A 20,780-nucleotide genomic window follows, 5' to 3' on the forward strand; every position below is an offset into this window, starting at 1 on the left:
GGAGTAATCCCAGGTACAAGGGTAAAGGTTGGCAGCCTAGGCTTTGGGACTTCTGGGATCCACATTTAGCCCTGGCCCTGGAGCTGTGCCACTCATTCCAGCCCATGTGTGATTAAAGTAAACTTCCATAGCAGGGAGTCTTGTGTATTGTCAATCGCCGGCATCTCCAGGTAGGGCTGGGCAAAAACCCTGTCTGAAACTCTAGGTACCCACTGCCAGTCAGCACTGACAGAATTGGGCTGCGGGAGTCGACTGACTTAGCATAAGGCAGCTTCCTATGTGCCTAACATGGCACCCCCATTCCTCTTACAGAACCAGCAGGAATGGGAGTTGAATCTTACTTCAATACAGGCATGGGATATTGTTGAGGGCAAGAGGGTAGTTACATGGGTGCAGGGCAGACCACAGGGAACACACAGCCCTTTTCTCCCAACAGAAGAGGAGCTCAGGAGGAAGGGCTGAGGGGCTGCCCCTCCAGCACCTGCTGCCTGAAATGGTTGCTGCACCTGCTGCCTATCTAATGGCAGGGCCGGCCCTGGCTAGACAAGTGTCACCACAGCCCAGATTTACCGGGTTGCATCTTAGAATAACCAGTGAGGGCTAGTCTGTTAGAGATAAATGGGGTCTTACTCCACTAACCTACCTACAGCCAGCCCCAGCCCCCACTACACTTGCCAGCCTTTCTACGAACAGTCAGTCCTGGTGGTGCCACAGCCTGCCTGTCTGCTTCCTCCACCTTAGTCTCAGTGGTAGAACATAGCTGGAAGAGGATGGGGACAAAACTAGAACTAGCTGACTGTACCTGCCATTGGCTCTGGCACCACCCGCTGTTCGGCTCCCAGTCTTCTGCCCTACCAGTCTCAGTCAGCATCAGCCATCACTGGTGATAATGCCTGAAGAGGGCTAATGAGGCCAGGCAAACATGTCTCAGGCAGGAGCTCCACAGGTGGGGTGCCACCACAGATGGAGTCCTGCCTGCGATCAATGACCACCCAACTATCGAAAACCAATAAGATCAGGGCCTCAGATGATGATCTTAGTGGGTCAGCAGGTTCGTACAGCAGAAGAAGGTCCTTTAGATAGGAGTTTACTGGTCCTGCCTTGAGCAGATGCTGAATCTGTTAAATATGACATGCATCTGAAGGGTAGGACAACCTTAAAATTCAACTTCAACCTGTTTTTTGCTCCATGTGCTGACTTCCTCTCAAGCAGCACAATGAAACATATTAATTAGCAAGAAAAACCGGCTTTCTCCTTCATGCGAAGCTGTACCACAAGATACTGGCCGTGTCTGTGTTTTTAATTAAACAGAAAATGTAATTATCTTGACAGCATGGCTTCTCCTCCGTGCCCCCCTCCCGGTTCCATTTGGTTAAAAAGAAAAAAATGAAGGATAAAAAAGAGAAAGGATCTATTAGAATGGTGCAGTTTTGTGTTTTTGGTTAGGGATGAGCTAAACTATTTCTGCAGAGGAAGAAGAAAAGAGAAGTCACTCTCGCTGAGCCCAAGAAGAAAATAGCTCCCAGATGCCTGAAAGGAGTTTGCCCTCTTCCTAACACCGCTGAAGACTGCAGATCTGGTGTGGTTTGGGAGAACTTTCGGCTTCTCATATCCTCTTTGCTCCTTGTGGGTTTGGCGACGGTCATGCTGTTCATTCTTTCATCCTAGCTGCCTTCATTTTATCTCAGATCACACAAGAAAGCAGGCAGGAAAATGACAGGGGTGAAGTCATCATCCCCAGCAAGTTAAGCGCTGCCAGAGCCAAACTGTGGAGCATCCACTTTGCGGTTCTGCATTCCGATTTCCACTGGTGAGATCTCTCTAAATAAGTCTGGGGTGATGGGTAGGTGGGAGTAAGTCTGCGCAGGCATTGGCCACATCCGCACCTTACTTTTCAAGCACTCTTTCACCCATTTCACCCGCAAAGAATCAAGGGAACTGAAAGTAACTGTGCGTATTAGACTGACTATCAGGTGTCACTATTAATGGTCAAAAACATATAATTAATATTTTTGCCGGTGATGTCACTCTCATGACTTCCAATCCAGCTAAGTCTGTACCTGTAATTATGTCAGAAATTGCAGACTCTGGTCAGGCATCGGGATTTGCTGTAAATTATAGCAAGACGGAATTACTCTGCATTCACACTCCTCCCAACATGTTACTAAACCTACGAAAAGTATCTGGACTCAAAATTTGTACTTTGCATTTTCAGTATCTTGGTATTTTAATTCCCAAAGACATTTCTATATTGGAAAAGCTAGATTATTCACCTGTTATTTATGAGTTCACATCTAAGATACGTAACCAGAAAAGACAACATTGCCATGACGTATGGCAGCAGTTAAGATGACGTTATTACCTAAAATATTTTTTCTCATTCAAAACATTCCATGACAGACTAATGATAATACTTTAAATGGCCCAAATTCCTTGTTTCGTTTATATGCCAAGGCAAATGATCAAGACTTAAACACAGTGTGTTATATACACCTGCAAACAAAGGTGTTCTTGGTGTTCCTTTTCTGGCCATTCCTATACACAGTTGCTTCAGAATGGCTTCTCTCTCCGAGCCCAGAGAGGTCCGAAGTTGTCAAAGCCCTGCAACTTCAGGATTCAGTTTCTATACAGTTTTGTCTCCAACAATCCTTCTCCACAAAGAATGCTGTAATTGGAGCTTCTGATAGAGGCCAGCACTATGTGTTAGTCTGCACAGCAACAGAGATAAGACAGCCATGAGTATTCTGCAGCTGCATCTTACGAGGGGAAAGTTTTATATCAACTTATGGAGAATTAACAGCACTCTTACAACAGCGCCACATGTCTCTCCTAGATATGATCACCTGTCTGCTTCTGCAGATCAAACTGCCATTAAAGGAGAGTGTAAGAAGAGACTGCTGGATCAGGCCAATGGCTCATCAAGTTCAGCATCCTGTTCCCACAGTGGCCAACCAGATGCTTATGGGAAACTGGCAAGCAGGAGCCTTCCTGATGGTGCCAGGCTACATCTCCCATCATCCCTGACTATGGACTGTGCTTGCTGGGGCTGATGGGGGATGGAGTCCAACAGCATTTGGAGGGCGCACAGGCCGCCCTGTTCTTTTGAAAGGTTTCCTTCAGCAGCTCTTCTTCAGCTCCATTCAATCCATGTGATGCTCCCTTGGAAGCTAGTTAAAGACAGGAGGAGTGGTTGCTACTGAATGGTTAAGTGGCACCCTCTGCTGGACTGCATATTCCTGCTTTACACTGCAGGCAAAAAGTTAGGGTTGATAAGTAGGGCTTGCAACAAAATGTTGCAGTGTAGCCTCACCCCCCCCACACAACAGTAGTACTCCTGTTCAGGGTTCCATATAGCCAGCCAGCCAACCAACCATGCTGTTGTCCAGGACAGTATAAGTGATAAAGAATTCAAGCAGGCCAGTTCACACCCCTGCCTCTATTTTCTGCCCCAAACAGACAACACCTGTGAGGGCCCCAGGTTCCTCAACCTAGCTATAAGTAATAAAGCAATTCAAAAAGAGCACTTCCAGATGCTCCTTCCATGACTGCTAAACATGCCCATTCCTCCTCAACAAGTTATTTAGAGAAGGGGTGGTCCCTTGGCTCCCCCCTCCAATATAGTATGACCTCCTTATTAGCAATAACACTTAAATAACACAGACTGAGTCCAGAGAAAAAAAATAATCTGATAACACCTTATTGAGGAAACTGAACAAAAGCAGTATATAATTTGAGGAGAAAGAAACGGAGGTTTTGTCTTTCTTGGTTTGGCAGGAAGACATTCAACCAAACATACAGAGGAAAACTCCCTCAGAATTACACAGCCAGTCAGAGCATGTGCTGCCTCAGTGCAGTTCATGCCTGGTTGCTAAGCAGCATCCCATCCCTCTCTTGGCTAGTTGACTTTAGCATTAACAGAATTGACCCTTATGTTAAAGACTGAATGAGCCACACTGTTGCATGTCCAACACATGTACCTACTGATACCTCCTTCTTGATTCTCAGTGGCCCCATTTTGGCAACAATCCTGTTGGCACTCATGGCCTGAGTTTGCTGTTAGAGGCTGTTACTTTAATCATCACAAGGATGGTGACGAGTGGAAAACACAGACAAGGGAAAAACCATATAATGATAATAATACATGATTGTGAAAATCTCTTCATCGGATTTCTGGAAAATCCAACTAGCACATTCCCCTGACACTAAGAACACTTTAAAAAAAACAATCACAAACCATAGATCTGTACATTTTCCAGTGAGCAATACACACTTAGCTCCCCTATCCTATAATTTTCAGAATAGTAAAATAACACATTAAAAAGCATTAGAGTGTGAAAGTTGATATCCTACAGGCCAAATAAGTGCAGCTGCAGGATGTGCTCCAATGTTTGACACTTAGGCTGCAAGATTAATGTATCTGTGCTCCCCAGCTGCACTCCTGCATTCTGGCAGTGCGTGCTGTGCAGATTAAGTGCAGGCAGTAACTCAACAGGTGAAACTTTCCATTATCATGCTGATTCATCTATCTGCTGGAGAGTATTTTGATCCCACTTTTTAAATCGAGAAAGGAATTCACTTTGCTTTAAATTCTCACGTGACTCTACCTAGTGCACCCTTCTCAAAACACTATGCAAACCAGAACACAGCTATCCTTTGAAATATGCACTTATCTGACTTTTACCAGCGTTATCCTACCCTATAAAATGTGCATGAAAAATGCAGATATTGGCAAAAAATAAAATAAAAATTAAAGCCTTTTATTAGAGGAAATTGCTTGAAATAATTGGCGTACTAGACAAAATTCCATAGCAAAAATGTGTATGAGGAGAGATATGCACCAAAATGCCTTTAAACACTGCCTGAAAACTTTTCATGGCCAAAGTAAACAATTAAAGAAAACACATTTCCATAATAGTGAGTTGAGGGTTTATGTTTCTTTTTTAAACAGTTTTTATTGCTATGTAGATTTTGTTGTAAACTGCTTTGATATTTTTTTAACGACATAGCGGTACATAAACAGCTGAATAACAATAAAAGCTTCATAAATTCCCACGAGTATTTTACAAAAAACCCCTCAATCGGATGTAGAGAGCTGAACTGAAGACTGGAGGAATGTTAGATCGTAAGCATGTGCGGGCAGAGACCATCTAGTTTTAACATTGTACTGTATGCCAGCCACTCTGGGAGCCTTTGGCTGAAGCGGGGTGCAAACGCTTCGAATAAGTAAACAAACAAACAAACAAACAAACAAAGAAAACCCAAATCGACAGATCTGACCCAGAGTTCAGCTGTTGAGAAAGAGTTCCCCCTCCCTTTTGTCTTTCGCAAAAATTGTGACGAGCCTGCGCCCAACGACGCCAGAAAAACAAACCAAGCGCTGTGTCGCAAGGCGCGCGTGACGGAGTGGAGGGCAGGCGTAAGAGGATCCTGAAACGTGACAGATCCTCCTTCGGAAGTAATCGCTCTTACTTGACAAATCATAGAATGGTAGAGTTGAAAGGGATCAGAAGGGTCATCTAGTCCAACCCCATTTCGCCCAACGTGGGGCTTGAACCCAGAACCCTGAGCTTAAGAAGAGTCTCATGCTCTACCGACTGAGCGCAACGAAGCAGGCTTGGGCAGCGTGAAGGGGCGCGGGATCCTTCCGCTTTCTCGACTTCTGCACCTTAAGCCGTTTCTCTCCCCACTTTAGAAGCAAAACAATACAGAGCCCAACTCGGGTCCCGCCTCCGCCTCCCGGTCCCCCGTCTCCGCCCACCGCGCCTCGGAGGCAAAGGGCGCGCCATGCCGGCCAATGCGCAAGCCGAGCGTCAGATTGGCCTCTCGAGGCGCAGCAGGAACCGAAGGGGGAAGTGAAACTGCCCGCTGGCGTCTTTCTCAAATAAGGGGCGCCCGCCGACCCGTCTTTTTCGGCTCGCGCTGAGAGCGAAGCAGCAGGAGAGCATGGGGGTCAGCCAGTCCCTGGGGTTGCCTCGTGGGAAGGGAGCCTTCCCGGTGGGCTGCACGGATGTCATGGTGGGGCAGACGCCAAAGGTACAGTGATTTGCTGGGGCGGGGATGGGGGCAGAAGTGAGGCTGGCCCAGCCTGTCAGCTTGGAGGGTCCGCCGACCTGCGTCTTGTGGCATTTTTTTTCTATTCTCCCTACTTGAAAGTAGCTGGGGGTCTTGGCGGGCCACATAATGTATCCGTCCCCCTGCCTGTGGTAGTCATTGTAATGCGCTGTGCTAGCTTGCTGTGTGATTTTTTTATTGCTTCGCTGCATTCCTTACATTGTATTTTATTGCGTTACAAGTTGAGTACAGACTCTGTAGGATTTTGATCGCCAGTGTCCTTCACAGGCGCGAAGCTCAGGGGCGGCTGGTGATTTACAGACCACAGCTTGGGAACCCCCAGTTATGTCACACCAATTATTTCCCATCCCTTCCCCCTTCAAAAAAAAGGCTGGTTGGAGAGAGAGCATATTCTAACACAGCAGTAGTATGAATTGGGCAATTAGTGGTTTTGTATCTTGCCTTTATTATTTTTATTTGTTTATTAGATTGTTGTTTTTCTCACCCTCCACCATGACGTCCCCATGGCAGGTTACAATTCTTAATTAAAAATATTTTTAAATCAGTTCAAACAATTTTCAGGGCAGAGAAAATAGGGTGGGTTCTTAAAAAATGTGCATATCACATTTCTAGCCCACCTTTTCTCTGAGGAACTCAAGGTGGCATTCCCCACAATAACCCTGTGAGGTAGGTTAGGCCGAGAGGCAGTGACAGGCCCAAGGTCACCTATTGAGCTTCATAGCCTAGTATGGATGACCACATAATGAAGGTGGCAGCCTTGCCTCTGTGGGGAGGGGGATTCCACAACTTAGGGGCTGCCCCAGGGAAGGTAGTTTCCCGGCCACCCCGGCTACCCCTTGCACTTCAGGTGGTGGTGAAACTATCCAGAGGGTGCCCTCTGCTGGTATCGTTGGTATCCCTGTGGTGTTTTGTTTTGGTGACTCACTGTCACCAGGAAAGCCAGCCCAAGGTTCTTTCGGGTTGGGGGAGACAGGGTTGGGCACAGAGGGAAAATGAATAATCTGGATGTCATCAAACAAGGTGACCAACTTGCAGGAAACAAACGCAGCCTGCTCTGCTCCTGTGCCTTCAACATATATTTTTATTAATTGAACGTATGACAAGGAGAACATGCCTGATCTATGCTTTCTGAAGTAAGAAGGCATAGCTCTGGCATGCTCTCTTGTGTAGCAGGGGGTGGGGAATCGCAGATCCAGGGGTGCAGATGCAGCCCTCCCAGCCTCTCGATTTGACCCTTGGCATTCTCCACAAGCCACACCCCCTCACTGGCCTTGCGTCACTCCCTGAGGTGACAGGAAAGTGTCCTCTGAACCCTGATACTGTAGTGCCTCTTGCTTACTTGGATAGAGGAGAGAAAGAGATTAGTGTGTTGTATGTTGAAACAAGCCTACTGTTCTGTGCAAAATATCCATATGCCTGGCACATTTTTACCTCTGGAGTCATCCTCCACTGGCATGTGGCCCCCAGAGGGCTGCCTAGGATGGAATGTGGCCCTCAGGCTGAGAAGGTTTCCTCCCCCTTTTGTACTGGCTGAATTACATTAGGGCATAGGATGGGAACTGGGAGGCTGTGCCTAAAGCTTCACAGAAAAGGTGGGATTAGGAGAACAGGCTTTTTAAATTTCTAAATTAACTTTTTAAAACAAAACAAAATGTATGTAGTTACAGATAGCTAGATTTCCCCTTGTCCTAGGCACCCCCAACCCATTTCTACAGACTTTAATGAAGAAAAAGGTGGTGGTGGGAGAAAGTGTGGAGTCCTCCTTCTCCAGGCAGGCGCTTGAGTTTACACTACAATCTCTTTTCTCTTCCTCAGGGCCTCTTCTTCCGCTTATTTTACCCCTGCATCCAGCAGGATGGGGCAGAACAGCCCTTTTGGATCCCTCGCTATGAGTACTACTATGGAATCTCTGACTACCTGAACATGAACAGGAAATGGTGCGCCCCACTGCTCAGCGTGACTTTCGGTAAGGGGTTTGCTGGCTGCCAGCATCTTGGTGCAGTAGTGGTGCTTTTGTGCCCTTCTTCTACCTGTAACCCTTAAGATCTTGAAATTTGATCATACCAGCGGTACCATCAGGGCAGGACTTTGGGACAGAAGCTTGGGGCTCTGCTCAGCAGAATGAACTGGGATTCCCGCGCCTCCCAAATGCAGCAGTTGCTGGCTTGCAACAATTTGAAGTAACATCACATCTGCACCATATGTTTAAAGTACTTAGAATCCTGGGAACTTTAGTGTGCTATGGGTGCCAGGAATTGTAGGGGTAAACTACAGTTCCCATGATTTTGGGGGGGGAGGAGTCATGTGCTTTAAATATATAGTGCAGTAAAAGCATCTATTGGAAGAGAGACATAAGATCAGTCAATCCAGTGTCTTAAATTTACTTAACTTGCCACCAGTACAAGCAAGAACTATGTCCGGTAGATGCCGCTAACCTGCTACGTGCACCTTGCAGGGAATGCAAAAGGGTTGTGCCTTTTGTATCTGAAACAATTCTGAACTTCAAGAAACCACTAAGAAAAGATGAGAGAGCGAAAGGTTTTCTTGGGTAGCGTAGCATAATTGGGATAGTGAAGCACTGACCACTTGCTTCATAACAAGGCCTTGGAACATTCATATGTGACCATTGATTTCCGCAGGTTCATGCAAGATCCCTGTGAGCTGGGATGCTCCTTTTAAACCATGTTCCCACAAGTATCCGTTGATCATATTCTCCCATGGATTAGGAGCCTTTCGGTAAGTTTTTTCTGCTTACATTTCCTTCATCTTTTCAAAACCTCATGTGGACTGATAAAATGGACAGTGTAAATGATAAAGTGAATGATGATACGTGGCTTGTCTGGTGCAGTATATGTAAATCCACCACTAATGCAGTGTTGTATTGCATCAATGACATGTTGCACGATACACCTCCAGAAAAACACACCCAAGTCTAGAAGGGCCTTTAGGCCGGAACGGCTGCTACTGGGTGACTGTAGATGGAGAGGAGGCCCAATGGAGCTGGCCTTTCAGCAAAGGACAGTAATGCTGGGAAAAACAATGGATTGTGACCAAGATGTCACTGCATTAGCCTGTTGCAATATACAGTGGTACCTCGGGTTACAGACGCTTCAGGTTACAGACTCCGCTAACCCAGAAATAGTACCTTGGGTTAAGAACTTTGCTTCAGGATGAGAACAGAAATCGTGCGCTGGCGGCAGCGGGAGGCCCCATTAGCTAAAGTGGTACCTCAGGTTAAGAACAGTTTCAGGTTAAGAACGGACCTCCGAAACGAATTAAGTTCTTAACCCGAGGTACCACTGTACCTGGAATTTCTTTGGCACTTCAGAGTATCCAACATGCGTCACAATCTTTAGCATTCCTGGAGTTCTTAAAACAGGCAGTGTTCCTTGTCTGAGTGGCATTTTTGGGCACAATCATCTGTGCTTATAGGGCACTAAAACTGCCAACAGGTTTGGATCTATTTCAAGAGGGATTGGAAAGATGCCTTAGATGTGAAAAACCTGCTCTCTGCCGTCCAGTCTTCCCACAAATCCTTGTGAGCTCATTAGAAAGCACCAAGGGATAAATATCGACTAGAACGGCTTAGTTCACATGAGCCCAGGCACTTCTTGGATTAGACTTTGGGTGAATGGTTGTTGCTTTTTAAAGTGCTTTTAGTGTTAGCTGTGATCTTGTGTTTAATTCCCCTCCCAAACTGACACCCCGTTTATACTACCATTGTAAACAGGATTTCTATGTAGGAAGCTGCAAGGAACCATAGAAGTCACGTGTTTTTTTTTGGAGGGAGACTGAGCAACAGCGAGGCTACTACAACCGGTTTCATACCATACACTGCGATAATATTTTAAACACTCGTGACTTTTCCTAAAGAATTCTGGGAGTTGTAGTTCGTTAAAGGTGCTGGGGGTTGTTAGGAGACACCTATTCCCCTCACAGAGCTACAATTCCCAGAGGTCCCTGGGAAAAAGGATTGATTTTGTTAAACCACACTGTGAATTGTACCTCTATGAGGGCAATAGGCATCTTCTAACAACTTTCAGCACCCCTAACAAACTACACTTCCCAGGATTATTTTATGGACGCTATGACTGTTTAAAGTGGTGTCATCAGGCTTTAAATGTACAGTGTAAAGGTGGTCTGAAGGAGCATGGAGGGGGAGGGGTGCCAGGTTTTAGTGTTCTGCACTCAGGGCTGCATGCGATTCAATATTTTGTAGAAGATACTCCTCTGGAGGTGTGATTTCAGGTGACCCAAAGCTTACTGAGGGGTGTAGAATGTGAATTTCTGATCTGGGTCATCATCACACCTTTGAATGTTTTGCCAGCAGAGCAGTTATGTTCAGAGAAATGTATTGTGCATCTTGAAGAAGACAGTCTCTTGGACAGAGAGAGATAGCATACAGGTAGATTAATTTTTATTTTGAGGTTCAGGAGCAGACACACTTTGGTTCAGGACTGGCTGATCTGTAGCCCAGGTGTTGGGACCTTTGGTCCTCTGGATGCTGCTGAACTACAACTCCTATCATCCCTTGCCATTGGCCACGCTTGCTGGGTCTGGGAGGAGTTGTAGTTCAACAACAACTGAAGGATCAAAAGTTCCCACACACTTCCTGTGGCATTCTAGATGTTGCTGAACTACAGGTCCCATCATCCTAGACCACTAGCCGTGCTCAGTGGGGCTGATGGGAGTGGTAGTCCAACAAGATTTTGAGGGCACTAGCTATGTAGTAGATTCCTAGAAACAGATGCCTCCAACATATTTTAATAAGTAATTTTAGCTTATACAGTTGTACCTTAGTTCTCAAACAAAATGCGTTCAGGGAGTCTGTTCAACTTCTGGAACTGTTCGAAAACCAAGACGCAGCTTCCGGTTGGCCGCAGGAGCATACTGCAGCCAATCGGAAGCCGTGCCGGACGTTTGGCTTCCAAAAATTGTTCAAAAAGCGGAACGCTCACTTCCGTTTTTTGATTAGGAGCCTAAATGTACGAGTTCCAAGGTGTTCGGCAACCAAGGTACAATTGAATATTGCATTTTATTCGTATTTTACATTTATTTGTATTTTCAATGTTTTAAAAAAAACTTTGTTTTTAACTTCAATCTCTACGGAGAATTTTAATGTATATTATATAGTCTTGGTAAACCACACAGAGGTTTTATTTACAATTAAGCACTACAAAATTTCCGTTAAACGAAACAAAACAAAAATCCAGAGGAATTACAGGGGTTTCCCACTATTTGTAACGTTATCTTCTCTGTTTCAATTTCCAGAACTGTGTACTCTGCCATCTGTGTTGAAATGGCTTCGCGTGGTTTTGTGGTGATGGCGCTTGAGCACAGGTGAGAGGTGGAATCCCTTTAGAACAGGAAGACATCCCATTGTTTGTGTGCTTTGGTATGACTCTGATATGCTGCAGTTGCCCACCTCACTCACGTGTGCATTTGCTGGATTCATCCACGGTTTGTAAGCATCTGTTCCCACAATTTCAGCCGTATGAAAGGGACATTGGTATCTAAAAGAGCAAAAGGAGAGCGTGTGAAATAATCCTGTGGGACTAAAATACATTCCTACAATCTTGGTTCCAACTGGGACTCTGGAAAATTTGAGGTGCTGAACTGGACCCGACTTCTTTGCCTGACTGCCTGTACTTGGTTTGTTTTTTCCCAGAGACCATTCTGCCTCTGCCACTTACTTTTGCAAGTTGGATCCTGAAACGCCAGACTTCCCTGAGGCTCAGATACGGGAAGAATGGCTCTCGTATCAAGGGGTGCCGAAAGGCCAGAAGGAGTTTCGCTTCCGAAACCCACAGGTATGCTTTGATTTAAACACACACACAAACATTTGTTTTGTTCTTAGTCAACTCTATGGTGCAAAGAAGAATAAATATTAAAAGCTTAATATCCCTTGGCAGACTTCCCTGCTAGCAACCAGTCCAAAAAGGTTTTGTAGTACTTCTTTTTTTAAAAAAAATGTTTGAGCACCTCTCTGTGTGCCCTTGTAGCTTGAACTTGGCACAAAGATTGTGTTTTTCAAAGCAGGGGTGGCACCCTCCAGATGTTACTGGACTCTAAATCCCATCATGCCTGAAAATTGGCCATGTTGTCTGATGGAAGTTGGACAACATCAGGAGAGGTACATGCTCCTCACTGTTGGCTGAACTTGGATCACAAAGAGATGAGTGTTTTCAAGGTATTATCAGCTGCTGTGATCAAAGTCATTTAAGGTAGTTTACCACTCCTCCGTGCCCGTGCCCAAAAATCCAAGAAAGGTTAACAGAACATTGATCTATATCTTGAGTCTACTCTATCAGTAGGGGAAGTTAGAACGTGGGCTGTCAGAGGCAAGGCCTTCACAGTGGTGGCCCCAAGGGTGTGGAAGCTTCTTTCCATCCTTGCAGGTTTCAGGTTGCTTGAAGAAAAGGGTGGTTAGACTTGTCATCTTTTGAAAATTGTTTAAAATATGACCCTGCATAAATAAATAATAAAAAGCCCATAGTAGAATTTTTGTGGCTGACATTTGGTTCTTTGTCAGGGACATTTGACATGTCTCTGGGCGCTCTTCTCTCTGCTTTTTATGTTTTTTATTTTCATTTTCAATTTTGCATTGTAAAATTTGGAGGAGTTCAGATCTCAAAGGATGGCTGCGTTTCAGTTTGTGTATTGTTTCAGAAAGTGTGAATTTGATCCCTGATCCCTGATCCCTGCTCCAGACTAATCACAAACTGTAAGCAAGGTTTGCCCTATGATTTACAAATTGTGATTTATTAGTAACAGTTAAGCAACAAGCCTGGATGTCAGGCTTTCGACTTCTTTTCTGTTTTCACACAAGCACTTTTAAATAGGGCTTAACCTCATTAAAGCCAGCTAACGAACAAGAGGATTAACCATAGACCTTCTTCTTGTTGTTGCAGCTTCATCAAAGAGCAAACGAATGCATACGAGGACTTAAGTTGATCCGGAGTATCGATACCGGCAAGGATGTCGTCAACCTCTTGCACACAGATTTTGATCTGTCTGTGCTGAAGGTAAAACACATTGCACTCTTCTGGTCTGTCATGTGATATGAGGCAACCGTATACCTTACTTAATGGCTTGCCAGAGAGCAAATGGCGCTTAATTCTAAATAACTGCTTCTACTAATTTCTGTGCCACAGCTGAAGTTTGTGTTCACAGCTGCTTAAGGTAGGTCACCATTGTTCCCATTTTACAGGTAGGAGGACTGAGGCTGGTTGCTCTGTGTTCATGGCAGAGAAGATATTTGAATCTAGGTCCCCATAAGTAGCTCTCAAGCTTGAGGAAATCTTTTCTATGTCAGCTATGTGTGCTAAGAAACCAGTGTGTATTGCTGGGGATTCTGGGAGCTGCTATTCTTTCTCCCTAGCGGCATCCCAGTTGTAGAACGCTCTCCCCCAAGAGACCCGCCTGCCATCTACATCAATGTCATTTCAGTGCTAGATTAAGAACTTTAAAATTTCCCCCCATAATCTTTTAAATCTAACCTGTTATCTCTTGCACTTCTCTCTCTCTCTCTCTCTCTCTCTCTCTCTCTCTCTCTGTGTGTGTGTGTGTGTGTGTGTGTGGTGTGTTGGGGGGGCGCACTTTTAATGGATCTCTGAACTAGAGGCAGTTGTACCAATTCGCCTTGCTTCAGAAGTCAATACAAGGCATACCACTGCAGGATAAGCAAACATAGTAGCAGCAGGCAGGAGAGAGAAGGGGATACTGGAAGCTGAGTCAGACCATTGCTCCATCTAGCTCAGTATTGTTGACACTGACTGGCAGCATCTTTCCTGCATTTCAGGCAGGGGACATTTCCTGCCTGGAGTTGACAGGGATTGAATCTGAGACCTGAAGAACACACCACAGATGCTCTGCCACTGAGCTGAGCTACGTCCCTTCCCTGTGGCTGGGGCAGCAATCCTTGATGTGAAAACAGGAAGGGTGCAATTATGTTCTTTTATGAGTGCCTATGTGCACCTGTAAAACTACTGTGGGATAGTCCATTAGGGCAGAGGGGACACTGTCCCAACAACCTCTGTCTACCTCCAGCCAGTCGTCGTCCCCCCACCTGTCCTTTTAAATTCCACCTGGGGGTGTCCTCGGCTATCAGCTTCCTCCTCCTTAGCCTCAGAGTTGTCCTTGTAGAACTCAGCAGGGAGGAAGAAGGGAAGACAATGAGAATTACTTTGCTCTGGCTCTACATTCCGTTGGCTTCCCTGCCTTCTGCCCTCCCAGTCCCAATAGGCAGCTGCCACCACTGTGTAAAACATTGTGGGGTATACATGGAGATGATTCACGCAAGCAACCTCAGGCTGCTTCTGTTAACAGCCTGGCCTCGCTCGCACCCACCCTCCCATCTGTCTTCCTCCTCCTGAGGCCTCACTGTGATTGTATCCTTTGGTCACCAGGGGGAGCCAGACCCTGTTTTGCTTTTCTCAAAAGGTACATCTTGGCCACGTGGGAGCAGAATCAGCAGAAAGAAACAAAGGCTCTCCAAAGCATTTTGTTGCTGCCTCTCCTTTTTTTGTTTCTCTTGAAAAAGCGAAATCCTTCTGTGTCCTCTCCTAGTCCCTTCTTGCTTTCCTCCTCCTGATATTTAGCAAGCCTCATTCACGTTACCAGCCCTGCAGAAGCTGCTGCATCACGTACCCTGCTTCCTGCAAGACCTGCCTGCAGTGGCTTCTGCAGAAAGCCACCAAGGAACCTTATGAAGCAGGGGGGTTGGAACCTTCTTTGGCTGCACAGGCCAGATCCTTATCAGGAGTGGCCGCATGGAATATATTTGGCAGGTGGGCAGGGCCACCACCTGTCAGTCACCTGGCGCCGCAATGACATCAGGCGATATGGTGCTTTGAAGTCCCAGGGTCAGGACTTCAAAGCACTTTGCAGGCAGCAAGGTTCTACTAAAACAGAGGAGGGAGAACTTCATTTCAGCAGGGGTTTCAATGCAAGCCCCTTCATGATCAGAAAGGGGATCATACTGAATCCTGCTAAACTGACCAACCAAACTCAACTAGGGGCGGGGCCTTTTCTGGTGGGGACCCCCCCTCCCCGGGAATGCCTTTTAGGTAATTGTGACACTTTTGTTAGCTCAGTTCTGCGTTTTGATTCATTAAACAAGTTGGACAGTGCTAACGTTTAAAACCTTGGGGCTTTTTAGGGATTGTTTGTACTATTTGAGTCAAAAGAGATGGTGTCGTATTTTTAAACCAATTCAGGCAAAATCGATTCAGGAGATCCTACAGTTCATTGAACATACAATCTCCCCATACCTTGTAGCCACGACTCTCTTAGCATTCCTTGGTGATAGTTTGTTGAAGAATGAAATCTCTGGGGAGTGGCTTCAACTTTCAGAGGTTTCCTTCCCTTCCCTTCCATTCCAGGACAACGTGGATTTGTCCAAAGTCTCCGTCATGGGCCACTCTTTTGGAGGAACGACGGCTGTGCTGGCTCTTGTTAAAGAAGCCCAGTTTAAGTGAGTATGCTCTAGAGGCTGCCTGGGAGACTTTGGGGCAGCCTATTTTTAAAAACTTCAGAGCGGTAGCTGGGGACGTCCTTCTAGTAACACGCTGCCTGGTGGGAATCCAAGGCCTTGGTTACCTGGTTTTATCTCCCCCTGCAGGTGTGCTGTTGCCCTCGATGCCTGGATGTTCCCTTTGGAGAACTCTGTCTACCCGAAAGTGACCAAGCCGGTGCTTTTTGTCAACACTGAGTCCTTCCAGACTGCGGAGAGCGTGGCCAAAATGAAAAAGATCAGTGCTGTGAGCAAGGAAACCAAGGTTATAACCATCCTGTAAGTCTGAAGGTCTGGACTTGCTCAACTGGTGTGATCAGAGCTTTGTCATAATACAGCTCTACACAGGGAGTAAATGATTGCAGGTTTGCAATCTGAAGCAGCTGTGACGCATAGAGGAAGCGAGGAGGGGGAATGAGACAGACAGGGGAGGGTTGAGATGATGAGCTGAAAAGAAGGGCAGAAAAAGAGATGAAAACCAGTTTGCAAAAGCACAAGGAAAGGATAATAAAACATAAAAGAGGAGTGCGGAGTCCCAAAAGAACCAAGATAGGATCAGCCATCAGAAATGACATGCCGTCTTGATTCATACTTAAACTGTTCAGTTATTTATTATTGCAGTCACAGATCAGCCACTAAATTACAATCAAACACATGCAATTAGCAATTTACGAGCCAGCAGACTATGAAAAATTAACAGCCCAGCCCAAAATCTAAGGGTGTGTGTGTGTGTGTGTGTGTGTGTGTGTGTGTGTGTGTGTGTGGTTCACTGGTATGCTTAGGATGGATTACTGAGTAAGATCCGGTTCCTAGTCGTGCATTCTGATGCACAGAATTTTGCTATTTTGGTAGTAATTTCATTAGGGGTGTCTTGACAGGAAGAGGAGGGAGGTGTAAAAATTATCAGCTCTTCCTGAGAAATTAATTTGAATGGGTGTAATATATAAGGAGCAAATGTCTTTATAGTATGAACAGTATAGTTATGCACGCTCAGCCATTTTGATGCCCAATTGACAAGGGCAGACACACTGGTTACACATTTACCAGTATGGCAAGTGCTAAATGGTTAAAGCAGGTCTAAGTGAAAGCTCTGCTATAATATTTGGGAATTTCTAGAGCGTAAAGGTAATTGGCTAGAATGAAGCTTTTGCTGCAGTTTCCAGCTGCTGGTACACTCAACAAACTTAAGCTGTGCAAAGTTCATTTGGGATTTGGAGGTCAAATTCGTAGGAAACTATTTTTTAACCAGCAGTTAAATAAACGTGGCATTTTCCCTTTAAAGAAGGGGCCTGGTGGATCAGACCTAAGGCTGGGGGAGAATTTTGATCCAGTTGTGTTTAAAGGCAAATGTACCTAATCTGCACTTTCTGAAGTGGCCTCATCCTTCAAAATGGGCACATCTCTGAATTTTGTGCTGCAGTTTTCCTGCCAACTGTTGTGTGCAAAAATGCATATACTAGGGCAGTGTGTGCATACAAATGCATATGTTCATGAAAAGAGCATTGTCAAAGTGCTTGTGTCCACTTCTCAGGGGTACAGTCCACCAGAGTCAGACGGATTTCACCTTCCTTGCGGGGAACCTCGTGAACAAAGTCTTCAGAACCAGAGGCACCATCGACCCCTACCAGGCCCTTGACATCACCAGCCAGGCCTCTCTTGCCTTCCTGCAGAAACACCTCCGTAAGTCAATGTGGTGGTGGTGTTTATGGACCGTGCCTTTGGAGGAAGGTGGTGGTGGTTCCAGTGAGCTGGGAGGGTTTTAAAGAATTGCCATTTCCTCTGGGTACTAATGGATCCAGTGGTGTTCTTCCTTTTAATGCTTGTAGCGGAGCCTTGCCAGCAGTTACATCATGTGCAATAATCATCTTCCTAGCCTAATCCCCATTTCTTTCGTCCTTCCCTAGAGCTGAAAGAAGATTTTGATCGGTGGGATAGTCTTCTGGAAGGCGTTGGTGATTCTGTAGTTCCGGACAGCCCTTTGCAGAAGTCCAGCCTCTAGACCTGGGGGAACGGACTTAACTCTCTCAAGTGCTTTTGGCCAGTCTCTGTTTTCCCCAGGTTATGAAGCTGGGAGGAGCACGTTCTAAAAATCAGTCGCTGTCCAGACACAGTACCTGCTTATCAACTTCATGTGGGTTTCTTCTTGCTGCTGCTACAAGAGTTCCCTAAACATGTTCCTGATCCCTCCAGGACTACAGAGAGGTGATCAGAAATGCTTCCATCTTTTGGGCTGATCTGTCTGTTCCTCTGTGATTGTTTGGAGGAATAGAAATAAGGGTTGTCGCTTTGGGGACCCATCCTTGAGGAAGTTCTCTTGCACAAAGTCTTGTAGAAATGAAAGCACGTTTGGGTTGAATTCCACCTTTGACTGCATCCTTTGCCACACAAAATTAGCAGAGTGCTTTTTTTGGAGTTGTGAAACATTTCTGAACAGGACAAAAAATGTCAGCCAAATAGTGGCATCAAGTGAATGAAGGATTGGGCCTAGTGGTCTACAGCTCACCATAGAAACTAGAATGAAGATTATCCCTGGTTGGAGAAGTTCAGTGCTGTGTAGAAGCATCTCTCTCTGAATGCTTTCTTTATATATACCAGTTATTTCACAGATGTTCTCAGAACTATAATCATCTTTCAGACTGATTCCTCTTGGTGCCTCTGTAGGCTTTTCTTCTTTTTAATTGTACCCAAACAGTAATGCAATCTCTTTGGGGCATAGTGAATCTCTCTATACAGTTACATTAGGCCAAATGTAGCAAAGACGGTGTAGGGAAGCAATTGCAACTTTGATTTCTACAAAATGGAGATCCTGGTCCTTAAATATGTCTTGAAATAATATCTTCTGGCCCTCACAACTCCTTTAATCATGGAGGAAGTGGGCATTAGCCGTAGTTATACATGTGTGAGATGGAAACTCCTCTTCAGCTGGCCTGCAGGCTAAGAAAAGAACTTCTAGTGATACCATCATAGGGAAGGGATGCCTTGTACCAAGAATGCACCTGGAGGTGTGTGAGCCCCAAAAGTGTTAATGCAGCTCAGCAGGAAGGCCTTAATTAATATAAGCCAAGGCTGCACCCCAGAACCCTTGAGTTCAATAGCAAGGCTCGAACCTGCAACACATGGAAGTACTTGCCAGATTGCTTCGGAGCACTTTCCAAGCAGCACTCTTGCATATCCTGTATGCACTTTAATTTTGGACTTAATGGGGAAAGTAGCTAAGAGTGCCACCTTTGAATCTTGCTGATGAATGTGAGTGTCAGGTATATCTAACCCTGTCTGGTACAAGGTGTGACCCACCACATATGGTGGATCTTCCTGAATGCTTGAATGACCCTCCTGTGTTTACTGTATGCCTGAGACAGCAAAAACCAGGGTTTGGGGTGGGGGTAGTATCAAGTACACATGCTCTTCTCCAAGTCAGCTGTGTCACACATTTGCACAGTCCTAGTCTACCTCCACCATGTTGCCTTCTCCAGCCCTGGTGCAATTCCAGAAAGTGCACAGCCCTAATCTCGTGTGAATACCTTGGAAATAGGTAAGATGCTGTCCTAATGTCCCTCTTGTGTCCGTCAAAAGTGCCTGCGTTGATAAATTTTTTTGTTTGAACTCTGTTGAATTGGAAACTTGAGCTTCATAACATGTTTATATACAATTCATTTTGCTTGGACTCTTTATTTTTACAAGGAGGGAGGAGACAGTGGGATCACAGGACAGAGCAAGGGACCCTTCTCAATAGCCACTCAGGTTATATGGTTAGGGGGGGAGATAGGCAAATCTGTCAATTTCAGTTTCCATCCATTTTTTAATTTTTCCAATCTTCAGTTATCCACATTTCCACGCCAGTTTGCAATTTTTTGTCTCAAAAGCGCTCGTTAAAGTTCATCAGCATTTTATTATGCATTTCTTCTAATGTACATATTTTCCTATGCAATTTTGCCTAATATACACTTTTTTGCAAAGCAGTTTCCCCCAGAATAATGCACTTTTGTATTTTATATCCACTAATATTATATGCATTGTTATGCACACTTTCCCATAGTGGATGCGTTTTTGTACACATCACTTGGCTGGAGAAAGGCACTGCAAAATTTGGAAAGTACAAATGTTGGAGTGTGGCTGTGTTTCAGTTTGCATATTGCTTTTGATCACCAAAACCGCAGGCTGATTCTATGGAGGAGAGAACCATTTTGTACAGAGCAGTTGCCCAGTTTCACACATGAACTGAGTCCTTCTTTCAAAGCCTTTGGTGCTTAACCCAACCTGTAGATAAATGTCGAAAGCAAATTGTGTGCCAGTGGATTGACATCCTGGATCTGAAGACAAAATTGCTTTTCCACACAGCAATGGTGACAGAACCCAGAATGTGATCCAAATTATTCTTTGCTGAAATAAAGGGGGCTGTTTGATCATGACAGGAAACCGATCTCCAGCAACGAGAACGGTCCACTTTTGGCTGGGTGCAGCAAAGTCTTGCTGTGACATCTGTGGCTCTGCATGGTGGTTGCTGTGAGCCTCTGTTGGTGATGAAAAGGCGAACACAGAGAACACAGGTTGCTGCTGCCTCCCTCTTAAGAATGATCAAGCAGCTTATGCAACACAGGCTGAAGAACCAACTTTCCCACAGTCATGTCCAGCCTCTTTGCATAGCCTGTTAGCTTGAAATCGAAGCCTTCTGATGCCCTTTGGCTCTTGCAGGTTCTCAGGGGACAGTGGTGCCCCCTCTTGCATGCTCTGCCGCTCCCACTGCCCCACTTCCTTCCTCCACCAGCACTGCCCTAGCTAGGCAATGTAGACACTGTCTTTCCAACCCCACACACAGATGCCTTGGTTGCTCACTCGCTCGCTCTCCCCCCCCCCCCAAGCTTAGCAGGCAGCGGTGGGAAAGAAGCAGGTTCCTTCATCTTTCCTCCCCAAAAACAGTTTTTCAGTGTGAAGGTTGGGGAAAGGGTTTTTGAAAAACAAAGGAGGAGGAATGTTGTGCTGACTGGTGCTTTGGAGCACTTCCTTGCCACACAATGATGTCTTGTTCATTTGCTGCCACGTTGCCCCTATCCTCGGCCTGGCATGCATTTGGAGGCCCACAAGGCTGTGAGGGCCCTAGACTTGGGCCCTGGCCTTAATAACTCTCATAAAAACATTGAAGCTGGCTCACGTCACATGCACAGCATACGTGTAAAGCATGTTTAGCGCACATTTA

The 20,780-nt window shown here is 45.6% G+C and overlaps 1 protein-coding gene across 1 annotated transcript; it reads left to right on the plus strand.

Annotated features, from left to right (window-relative positions):
• The first annotated feature begins 5,769 nt into the window (after positions 1-5,769).
• Positions 5,770-17,921, plus strand: PAFAH2 (platelet activating factor acetylhydrolase 2). Its single transcript, XM_053398723.1, has 10 exons — positions 5,770-6,033; positions 7,888-8,038; positions 8,712-8,808; positions 11,344-11,412; positions 11,741-11,882; positions 12,984-13,097; positions 15,456-15,547; positions 15,695-15,865; positions 17,118-17,266; positions 17,491-17,921. Exons 1-10 carry the CDS (start codon positions 5,944-5,946, stop codon positions 17,583-17,585), a joined length of 1,170 nt encoding a protein of 389 aa, XP_053254698.1. The 5' UTR covers positions 5,770-5,943; the 3' UTR covers positions 17,586-17,921.
• Positions 17,922-20,780: the final 2,859 nt, after the last annotated feature.

This window comes from Podarcis raffonei, chromosome 8 (assembly GCF_027172205.1).
Source record: "Podarcis raffonei isolate rPodRaf1 chromosome 8, rPodRaf1.pri, whole genome shotgun sequence".
Taxonomy (NCBI): domain Eukaryota; kingdom Metazoa; phylum Chordata; class Lepidosauria; order Squamata; family Lacertidae; genus Podarcis; species Podarcis raffonei.

Bases quoted from the DNA above. Each gene is read 5' to 3' on its own strand.
- PAFAH2 (XM_053398723.1), top strand. From the start codon at position 5,944: ATGGGGGTCAGCCAGTCCCTGGGGTTGCCTCGTGGGAAGGGAGCCTTC. The intron at 11,413-11,740 runs GTGAGAGGTGGA...GTTTTTTCCCAG, and splicing joins GTGATGGCGCTTGAGCACAG to AGACCATTCTGCCTCTGCCA. The intron at 17,267-17,490 runs GTAAGTCAATGT...GTCCTTCCCTAG, and splicing joins CTTCCTGCAGAAACACCTCC to AGCTGAAAGAAGATTTTGAT.